The sequence below is a fragment of the Exophiala bonariae genome (assembly GCF_035927105.1).
Source record: "Exophiala bonariae strain CCFEE 5792 chromosome Unknown scaffold_13, whole genome shotgun sequence".
NCBI lineage: Eukaryota > Fungi > Ascomycota > Eurotiomycetes > Chaetothyriales > Herpotrichiellaceae > Exophiala > Exophiala bonariae.
In genome coordinates, this window is record NW_027042488.1 from 935221 (window position 1) to 945863 (window position 10643).

The 10643-nt window shown below is 49.6% G+C and overlaps 4 protein-coding genes across 4 annotated transcripts; all 4 read right to left on the reverse strand.

Annotated features, from left to right (window-relative positions):
* Positions 1–686: 686 nt before the first annotated feature.
* On the reverse strand, positions 687–2276 carry LTR84_002636 (uncharacterized protein; the record flags this gene model as incomplete). The annotated part of the gene is made up of 1 exon (XM_064846245.1): positions 687–2276. The coding sequence occupies one exon, from the start codon at positions 2274–2276 to the stop codon at positions 687–689; it is 1590 nt and encodes a 529-aa protein (XP_064706470.1).
* Positions 2277–3155: 879 nt separating this feature from the next.
* Positions 3156–6188, reverse strand: LTR84_002637 (uncharacterized protein; the record flags this gene model as incomplete). The annotated part of the gene is made up of 1 exon (XM_064846246.1): positions 3156–6188. The coding sequence occupies one exon, from the start codon at positions 6186–6188 to the stop codon at positions 3156–3158; it is 3033 nt and encodes a 1010-aa protein (XP_064706471.1).
* A 1084-nt stretch (positions 6189–7272) lies between these two features.
* On the reverse strand, positions 7273–7733 carry LTR84_002638 (uncharacterized protein; the record flags this gene model as incomplete). The annotated part of the gene is made up of 2 exons (XM_064846247.1): positions 7273–7590; positions 7659–7733. The coding sequence occupies 2 exons, from the start codon at positions 7731–7733 to the stop codon at positions 7273–7275; spliced, it is 393 nt and encodes a 130-aa protein (XP_064706472.1).
* Positions 7734–8475: 742 nt separating this feature from the next.
* VTS1 (Flap-structured DNA-binding and RNA-binding protein) lies at positions 8476–10366 on the reverse strand (the record flags this gene model as incomplete). Its single annotated transcript, XM_064846248.1, has 2 exons — positions 8476–8520; positions 8570–10366. The coding sequence occupies 2 exons, from the start codon at positions 10364–10366 to the stop codon at positions 8476–8478; spliced, it is 1842 nt and encodes a 613-aa protein (XP_064706473.1).
* Between the last annotated feature and the right edge of the window lie 277 nt (positions 10367–10643).

The following is a 10643-nucleotide window of genomic DNA, read 5'->3' on the forward strand; positions in this document are numbered from 1 at the left end:
CGAGGTCGCACACAATAAATTGATTTCTCTCTTCGATTGATTGCTGCTTCCCCACATCCGGCCTTGTTTGTAGGCCGAGTAAGTACTTTGCGCCAAACGGCGATTGTTCATCATCCGAACGGATTTACCTAGGTACTTACATAAGAATAGCCTCAGCTGTCTGTCGAACTACTAGCTCGAGTGTAATCTACCTGCAGTGCTGGGGGTTTTTGTTCATGGTCGAGCGGTTATGCCGGCGGAATTAGCGGCAGTTTGGCTTCGTGGTCAATACACGCCATATTCTAAGATAGATTGCAAGGAACTCGGCGCAGGGAGAGGATGGGAAGTTCTGAGAATGAATGGTATTTCTTTCAGCTTTTTGTTCGTCATGACTAAGTACAAGGATGCGAGCAGTGTTGAAAGTTTGGAAATTTCTCCTTCAGCTAACTAATTTAGTTAGCCAGCCTTGTTTGGCCAGCCCCTATTTCTCGGTGATTGTGTGACCCTGTCCTGGAAACTCGTGGCCTCTGTCCATGAACTGCCTTCAAGGTTTGGTTCTAGAAATAACCTTCAGGATAACTTCACGCCCAAATGAGACAGGTTCGCTGCTGCTTGACACTGACAGCGGTTTTCCGACCCCAAAGTTTCAAGCCGCATTACAGATTGTGCAGACGACGAGCGCCAATTCTATAAACTTCTGGTGAAAATCAATCCACGTCGCGCAAATAACCGCTACGAATCCAATCATACGGTCTGCATCTGCTCAAAAAAGAATCTGGGCCAATTGTTCCCCAGTCTGGGAGCGTTTGCCAAAAATCTTCACTTTCCAGCGATCGCACCGTTTTGTCAGAGTCAACTCGTCTGATAATGTACAGTGGAAGGTCATTCTGTTGCTGCAATTGTGAGATGTACACCAAGTCAATGTCCACCTCCAAACACTGACGTTGCATTTCCCAGATGTCTGTTAACGGCGTTGATGGCTTCGCTGCCGCATAGCAAGCAAGTTCCGCAGTACACTTGCAAAGTGGCTGGTACTTTGGCTGTGCTTCTTCAATGACAAATGACTTCAGGTCAGGAAGATTGGCTCTGAAGTTGACAAAAGATTGAACGATCTTTTGACAGTATTTCTCGTCCCGATCCAACTGCTCTCGGGTAACCACCAGGTGCAGAACTTCAAGCTTTGGCGGCATACACTCCGCAAGGCGTTCACAGTAGAGTTCGGTGTCATGTGCATAAGGGGTTAGCATTTGGAGCTGACGGCACACCCGAGTTCCCAAGACCATCGTTGCGCCAATTTTCAACTGCTTCAAGCTTTGGAAGTGCTGCAGCGACTTGATGCGCGATCGATCAATCAACACTGGGATATCAACGACGTTCTGCCGGGCATCACACCATTGATCCAAGTCTCTCAGCACTAGAACTTCAAGGGAGTGCGCAACGGTATTGAGGATATTGCCAAGATTGAGGCTGTCCGGGTTTGGAAAAACTATTACATATTCTTGCCTGCCCGTTGCACCTTGGGTCTCGGTGGACTCACATATGACCGAATCTCGCAACAACTTTAGAGACTTTGGATGTTTCGAGCCCTCAAGTAGAAACCGCAGATATTCAACCCCGTTCCATGGTGTCGTCAGCGTGATATGAGACACGTTAGAACAATACCCCTCCTCGGGAGGGCCGTCGTCCATTCGTCCGGCATTTCGAATGGTTATTTCTTTGAGCTTCGGCAGATTCATTAGGCCACCGATAGCATCAACAGGGGCGTACCCTTTCATCCGAATAATTGCCGACTCAAGTTGCGGCAAACAGATCTTCCAGAGGAGAATGGAAGCCCAGAGATAGTCAACATCCAATATTTTCAAGTTGTGAAGGCGTTCGACGACCTTAGTAGGGTCAATGCGGTCAGGTCCAAAACACTTACTCTCAAAACTTTCCTCAAGGCTAACATCCCAGCTCCCGCGGTCATCAGAATCCAAGCGTAAGTCAGTGACGAAGTGCGCAAGGTCTTCACGCGTAGCGAGAGTCTCAAATAACTTGCGTGTTGCATCCTCACTCTTGTGTTCAGGATTTCCGGATTCGCCTGAAAGTCGCGAGATGAAGTTGCCGTTGACCCAGTCGTAGTCATCTTCATTAGGAGCTGACATCTTGAAATCAATTTGTCGATATAGCCTCGGGACAAGAATAGTACTGAAAAGCTTGCAGACAAGGATGGCACTCGCAATATCTGATCTTGACAGGTATTTTGTCGAAAGGATCTTGTCTATGACTTCCGTTGGAAGATCAAGGAATTGCGCCATGGTTGCAGGTCAGATTGTGTACACAATCGGGGGTTGATTGATGATAGGTGGTGAAACTGATCGATGCGTCGGTCAGTGCCTTTCCATGATGGCGTTGACTGGTCTACTCATTTGATTGACAAATCGTCGAAGAATTTGACGAGCCGGGTATCGCGTCTCGGAGTGAGGAATTAATCGAAGTGGTCTCTCTCCCAGACTCATTTACTGGAGGACGCTTTCCCAAGGAGAAATTCCAGGCGGAAAACGCCAACCGAGAACGTGAGGAGGTAACCAAGTTAATGAGGGAGGATTGTGTATCAAGTGGAGGATAAGGAATGGTGAAAGAAGATGAGTTGAGGTTGGAGGATGAGCTTCTGATTTTTTTGAGGTTGAAGTATTGATAATAAAGTGAGAGACAGTCAAGGGATGTGACGTGGAGACTGCTTCCGTGGACTCGATTCACTTCGTGATTCAAATCGCTGGAAAGTGAATGTAAAATCATTGAGCTGCCTCATCTAAGTGAAGGTCTTCCCAGTCACCCAATCACGTGCTAGTCGTCGTCTCTTGTGGCAACAACCTCTCACAACATAGCGATATCTCTGTGTCCAAGACACTTACTTTAGGGATTGTCGAATGGCTCCTATGAAGACCGAAGGAAAACGCAAGGAGAACGAAGGTAGCTGATTCGAGCCATTGCTAATCAGCTTCATCTGAGGTTCAGGGTGGCTTCGAAGATTGGGGCATTCCTCGAGTTCTGGCTTCAAGCGGAACCTGGTACCTTCGTTGAGCAAGGCAGCTTCCCAGGGCATGAAGAATGGATTCTGGTCTCGCTTGTGTACCAGTCCATGCGAGGCTGTGCCTTCTGGCTTGAAACTGTGCGCCAGGAAGAGGATATTAGTCCTAATCGGAGTCGTCCCATTGTCCATACAAGTGAGTGACCCTCTCTGAACGAGGCTGTTCCCTACCCAGCCGTGCTTTCCGATTGACATGGGATGAAGCGTGACGGAGTACTCTACCTGCTGCGAGGCTGTGTTCATCTTCGTCTTCATCCACATCATGCCGCCGGTTGCTAGGTCGCATCGGACTTGACAGAGAAGTGGTGGCATCAGTTTCATTGTCGCTTGATTGATTTTCAACTCGCAGATCTTTGCGTTGGTATGACGATAAAAGATTAAGCACGTACAAGTTCTTGAGTCGGTATGTCTGCATCAGCAGTCCCCGGTTCTGCTTGGAGCCTGAGCTGAAGTTGAACTTCTCAAAGCATTTCTCAATATTTTCTTCCGCTCCAACAATGAAAGGATCAGCACCCGCTCCCAGGAATGATGCAAAGGTCTTCGCAACATCGTTGACGTCTTCGTGGTCTTGAGATGCGACTACTTCGAGAAAACAGCTCCACCCAGTCGAGCCGTCAAATTCGGGTGTTTTGATATCCCTGATGACCTGGTTCGGATTGCAACCCGCTTTCAGCAAGACTCGCATGGTGCTGCAGCGGAGCCTTGCATCCTCGCCCAAGTACTGTCGGAATAGCGGACGTCGGATCGCATGGTAGAGTAGAGACTTGTTACTAGACATCTGGGCCGTCAGATTTCTGTTGATGGCGAGTTCCGCCTGCACAAACCGATAGATGTCGAGTTCCACAGCGACAACCAGTCTCGCCATCCGTCGATCCTTAGAAGTGGGCGTAGTAGAGGGGTTGAGATACTCTCCGAGGTTTTGCATCAAGTACACACTCTTGAGCGTCTTCACTACTTCAATAAATCGATCGAGGGCTACTTCCAAGAAGATACTTGAACTACCACCACGATACGAGCAATAACTGACGAACCGCTGTATCTGTTCCTGACAAGCACTTTGTCTTGTTTGCTCCGCATAGATATGTAGCAGATAGGTAGATATGAACGCAAGAGCAGCAGATGCGTCGAACTCTTCTTCTGGTACCGTGAGTGACCCCAACTCCCAGGCTTCCGGTATATTCAGGAATTCGAGAACTGTTTTGTGCATAAATTGCACGGAAGCAATAGGTGGAGTCTCCTCGTCGTCATACTGAACATATGGTAGTCGTACCTCCACAAGACCCCAGCATCGACTTCGAAGTCGACCCTCTAGTTCTTGGTTTGGGTTTGTAGAAGTATTGCGCCTAGATGGAGAAAACTGTGGTATACTCAAAATGTCCAGGTCGTACTGATCGAGAAGGCTGACACCAAGTGCAGGGATTGCGTAATCTGCTTGAGTCAGGCTATTGATGTGACAAAGCTTGAAGATTTTTGCTGCATAGGTTCTGTATCTTGGCTCGATCTTCCCTAGCATATGTCTGAAAAGCTCTGCAAGCTCGGGTGGCAGTTCTTCCACCCGAGTCCGAATTTCAGAAACTCGATCAAATGCAATAAACCCGTCAAGCACGGATCGACAGGCAAGAACCACCCAGAGAAAAACACCAGAAGCTTTATCGACGAGCTCTGTTATAATTTCCCTTGCTTCCACCGGATCCTGTGCCAAGAGGTGTGCCATATGGGGGTGATCTTCTATTTTATGTTCGACGTAATTCTTGATATCCGTCCTGGTGAGATCTTCAAGCTTCAACATTGGCTTGGAGGAGAAAGCGTCGACAAAACCCGGCTCCGGTCTGCTGGATACGAGGATCTTGACGTTTGATAGCTTGGACAATTTGTCGATAAACTGGACTGCTCCCTGGTAATGGCCGGAATATTCGTCTAGTCCGTCAATGAAAAAGCAGTATTTGGAATTACCAAATTCTACTGAATGCTCCCAAAGCAGATCAAATACCTTGGGCATTCGACTCGGTGATGGAATATCATACTTGGCAGCCTCTGAGCCATACATTCTGCTCCACATGTCCGGCAAGATTTTCTTGATAAGCGGCCGGTTAACCTGTAAGATTTGATAGAGTAATGCTCTGCAAAGACCATATTGAGACTTCTGTTCATCAGTACCCAGATGCCAGAAGAAGAAATTTGGAGCGTGCAAAGGTAAATGTCCAGCCCATTCTTTTAGTAGAGTATGCGTGCGCTGGTTGTTCCATATCGCCTTCATAAGCGTGGATTTGCCAGAGCCGGCTTTGCCACTGATCCAGTAAACACCTTGGCCTGAACGAAGCCACTGCGAGAGGTCGTCCCAGTTCTCACTGGAGCCTGGCGTCTCTAGAATCCACTTGTAGGATCCATTTTCTGGAGCGTTGATGAGCTCTCGTCTCTCATCCATAGTTCGAAACCACATAAGCTCTAAAATTCTCTGTTGGCATCTCTCGACCAAGAAAGACTTTGCAAGAATGGATATTCTGGGGTCGATTTGCTCCGAGGCCTCACGAATGGTGCCAACGTGGAGGGCTCCCAAGGATGAAAAGTCTTCATGCGTCATCCGCTCAAATACTCCTTTGGAGCCGGGGAGTAGATCATTGAGTTTGGCAATCAACATGCCCAGTCTCTGGACAAGGTCCTCAAATCTAGATCTATCCCTCACCACCCAGCGAGCCTTTTTGGTAGTGCTCACGGTGGCTTGTACACGTCTGGAGTGATGCTGGAAATGATCATACTCATCAAGAAATTCTTCCATACGATGCTTGCTAAGAAGAGGGCCTTGCCGTCTTGGTGCAAGCTCAGAAGAGACCTGCTGTAAGCCATATCGATTGCTGAGGGAAGTCGCCTCGCTGAGAAGTGTTGCTATGCTGGCGAGGACGCGAAGAGTCGTTCTGCGTAATTGCGGGTCGTCGAGTCGATCATCATAGTCGCCTTGCAGAAGGCGTACTCTGCGACACCAGTGAAGGAGGAGGGTCTTCTCAATGTCGAGCTGAGTGTCCAGGAGCACGGCATCATGCCCAAGCTCGCGAGCTGCTGAGATGTATTCAAAAAGTTCGATACAGTCTTTGATAGTGGATACGAGTGCGGCAACTCCCACCACGAGGCCGGCGATCTCCATAAAGGCTGATGAGTTACAAAGCCTTGGAATTGCACTGCATACCTCGTCTGGCCCTTCGAAGAGCCACTATCAATCAATTATATGCAGATGTTGGCAATGAAAGCCTGATGTGAAGTGAGGAGTTGCCTGGCTCAGCCTCTGCAAAGCCACAGCCACATGTTGAAACGAGATTGGTGGTTGTTCTTGGCGACCCCGTCCAATGGTCACCAAGGACTGTGAGGTATGCAATATAAGGCGTGGGTATAGCAAAGATACATACTTGGTGGCATAAATCTAGTTATGACAATGATGATGGCTAAAGGGCCACAGTAATGGTTGACTACCAGCGGCCAACACATGGTCGAGTGAGCCTCCAAAGAAGGGAACTCCATTGGGAGGGAAGCCCAGGCGAGTCTAAGACCAAATGGAGTGTTCTCACCTATCTATGTGTCGTCTCAGACCGGCATGGTAGGCCCCGAGCTCTTCACAGAGCAAACGGCATAACAAGAATAAACAAGTGACAGAAAGGGTGAGGGCCGTTGAGCAAAGGAGAGGTGTACATGTATATGGCTTCGAATTCCAATGGAACTCATAGGACTTCCGTTCGCTCCCAGTAGACACCAAATGCCGGGAAAGAATCTGTGTCAGAAACGGAAGTATGCTACTGGCACTCTTCGTTAGAGATGCTATTTGAGAGTGGTTGGCTTTTTCTTGGTCGCTCAGCCCGACGGTGCTTTTGCCGAATCTGTGATACCTGGTGAGTTTGAGGGACAAGCTCATGATGAAGCCACCCAATCTTCGATGAGAAATAGCGCCTGCCGATGATCAAACTGGTCTCGAGCCGATGAAGTGGAAGGCAAGAGCACACTTTCCCCCCTTCCAGTCTCGTACGACCAACGGGCAGTAGCCATCAGCTCCAGTTCTACCAGAGGCGAAGCATATGACCGCGCACATCAACGATTCCGTCCGATGCCACATGTCTGATTCATTACATCCTTCCTTCGACTAGTGCATTTAACGTGTCGACGCGCCGTCTCTTTTATAGGCCCAGAAAACATTGGACATCTCCCAGCACAGATTTGATATAAACGCATGCGATGCCCAATCATCGTATAACACCACCAACACCAGCCCAACCAAGTACAAAGCCACTCAGGGCTTCCGTGAACAGACCACCTCCGAACCAAATCTCTCTCCAGGCTCCCGCACCCGGATTCCGACCGTTCTTATCGACGCCCCTCGTTCCCGAGGAGCCGGCAAAGTATTTCTGGGGATCGGCACCTGCGAGAACGAAGTAGAACAGCGCCGAGAGAAGTAGGTTTGCCGCAAGGTAGAAAGCGAAGCCGTAGAGGGATTCCAGGCCTAGGATGCCTGCGGCGACGCCTAGGAGGAGACCGGAAATGGAGCGGATGTTGGAGATGGTCTTTGATGGTCGTAATGTGTCAGTAGGGCTGTGTTCATAAGTCAAGGGTCCCTTTGGAGATTCCTTACCCTGGTATTATGCATGAGAGATTCTGGCACCAGTGGGTTTAAGAGGAGTGATAGTTCGGCGGGCGAGGGTGCCATGGTGAATGTAAAGAACGAGTCTGGGGATTTCAAGATCGTGTATTTTCTTGGAACAGAGGATGAGTGTGTGTATGTCAGAAAGCTAAACCCGGTGGTGATGCTCTTGCTCAGAGTCGAACTTGAAGCATTGCAGGGCAACTTGAAATGCAGCGATTGAGGCTTGGCACTCATGTTGGACCACCGCCTCCAAGTCGGGCAAGGACGACAAATAATCCGATATCCCAGATCCTGTGATTCTCATCTTCATGATGCTCCTGTTTGTACATAATACTATTCGACTAGTAACCTTGCAATCTCATAGATAAAGTCCGATTTTCTTTCTTTGAAAAGTTGTATACTTGATTTTCACATAGAAAACTCGTCTGAGTAAATGCCATCATGCTATGGAAGTTTCCCATGCCATCGATCAAGAGCAGAGGAGTAATTGGAGTGGTGCGGTAGAAGGGGCTGATTATGAACCGAGAGAACTCGCCAGTAGTAAATATGTGTTTCGTGGTTGGCAAATAGTGCATGTGGGAATCCTTTTGAAGCGTCATGTTTCCGAATCATCGTTGAGAAGGAAGTTCCAGCTTCATTCTTCCATTTCTCATCCTTCAACTTGGTCATCACCATCCATCACTCAATCAGGGACGCCTCTTCGATTCTTGTGCTCACACAAGTCTTCAACCCAGAGTTTTCCTCTCACTTTCTGTGCATCAGGCCAGGAGTACTACATTCACCTGGACATCAGTCATTAGAAGCCTCACAACTTGCCCCCTTCTCGAGCTTCCTTGACTTGCTCAAACACCTATAGCGAATTAGTCTCATCTGATCGGTTGCGTTGTCGAGCACCTTACCTTTAGCATTTTGTTACGCGCGCCAAGTGCATTGACTCCTCTTGCATCCAACCCTTTGTCGTCCAGCTCGACCAATTCTTCCCACTTCAAATCCTTTAGATTATCCGTGTACTTGTGCAACCTAAGAGATCGAAGCCATGCCGGAATATCTTGGAGCAAGCTGGGGTCAGTTGGATCCTCGGGAGGCTTGCTACTCCCCCGACGACCGCGAGGAGATCGCCCGCGATTGATGTCAGAATGATCAGAAAGGTATCCCTCACTCCCAATCACGGGGGGGATGAATCCTGCGACTCCGGGTCCCATCATCAATGGTTGGCCATCATACGCCGCCAGAAAGCCATTATGTTGCGGAGATGCAAAACTGGTCTGTCCTAGTGGTGTTTGCAATGGCAGTCCAGGAGAGTTTGGACGAGATCGCCGTCCTTGAGCAGCGGCAATCTGGTGCGCCTGAATAGCTGCCACCTGTTGCACATTTAGGATCTGTCCGTGGTCATTAACCATGATTGTATTGATGCCGGGGATGCCAGATGCAGTCAGACCAGGTGTCAACGGAGGCTGAGCATGTGCTTGAGGTTCATTAGATCTAGCCCGGCGATATTTCTTGACATCGTCCAATGCAATGCGGTTGTTGACGGTTGACAAAGCGGCCAGCTTCATTGCAGTCGCGTTGGCCACCATATCGCTATGAGCTGCATTCTGACCAAAGTTTGGAACCATTGGAGTATTACTCATCGAAGCCCAACTCTGGTTGCCTACATTATAGGGTGAGAGAACTGGGTGGTCACTGGAGAGGTGGTCTGGGGCGGTTAGAGTGGTGCTTTGGATACCAGCAGACGGTGGACCCATGGGCGGTCTTGGGGAACGCAGACCTGCGGATAGAGGCGGTTGGCTGAATTGACCCATGGGGGCCTGGCCGGGCTGCGCTTGACCACCAGAAGAAGATTTTGGTCGCGAGATGGGAGGTTGATGAGAATCCGGGCCTTGGCGCCAGCTCAAGGCATCCGACTTGTTCTCCCGGGGAGCTGCAATTGTTGGGGCTATCAGAGAGGTGCGGTCACCAACTGTGCTGTTCCGGTTCGACGGTGGGAGGTTGCCAGTCTGTTGGGCATATTCCGCCTTCTGTTGCTGAATAGCAGCGACTGCATCCGGAAACATGGCATGGATGGTAGACTGGTCGAGGCCTGAGTTACGCTTGTTCCCAGCTGGAGAGACAGGAGGACGGCCGACCGAGGTCCTTCGATCCTCGACGTTGAGTTTAGACATGGCATCACTGAGGCGGCTGGACATGGCATCCTTTTCCCCAAAGTTTGCAGGTGATAAGACACCCGAGATAGGATGGCTCTTGGACATTTGATTGAGGACCTGGGCAAAGAATCGTTGTTGCATCTGGGTGGTTTGTTGAATCAAGGCGTAGGTGGCAGCGGTACGCTCGGCCTCGCTCAAGACACGGAACCATTGCTCGATCGCACTCAGTTCGTCTTTGAAGTCCTGGTCCAAGGTAGCGGCAGCCATCTCCTCCAACATGGTCTCGTACTGTTCAATATCATGAATCCATTGCTCGCCTAGTTTGCTTGAGTCGTCGAGACTTCCTTGTTGGAGCTGCTGATTATAAAGGACCTCGGAGGCAGGACGGATGGAGCGCGCCGACAGGGGAGAGGTGAAGGACATGTCGGCTGAAGACCGGACCTGTTGACTGTGGGTACCTGAAGGACCGACAGTTCTGGAGGAGGGAGGACGCAGAGTGGTCTTGGAGGCTTCGGGAGTGCTGTTTCTGTTTCCGATGATGTTGCTGGCCATTGTGGACGTGAATGACAAGACAAGCTGAGGTTGCACAGACAGTTGCAGTGGTTGCAATGAGACTCAGCTCAGTGGGTGGAATGAAGAGGCAAAGCGATTGCGGAAGTCAGGTTGGTAACACAGAGATCTAGCAAATCATGAATGCGGACTGGGCTTCGCTCAGAGGTAGCAGTGTGTACAAGTCAGCCAATTGGAGCCAGTCCAAAGGCTGTATGGAGGGAAATGAATGTGACGTGAGGTAAAGGCAGCGTGCTGTATAGCGATCGGAGGGTCAAGA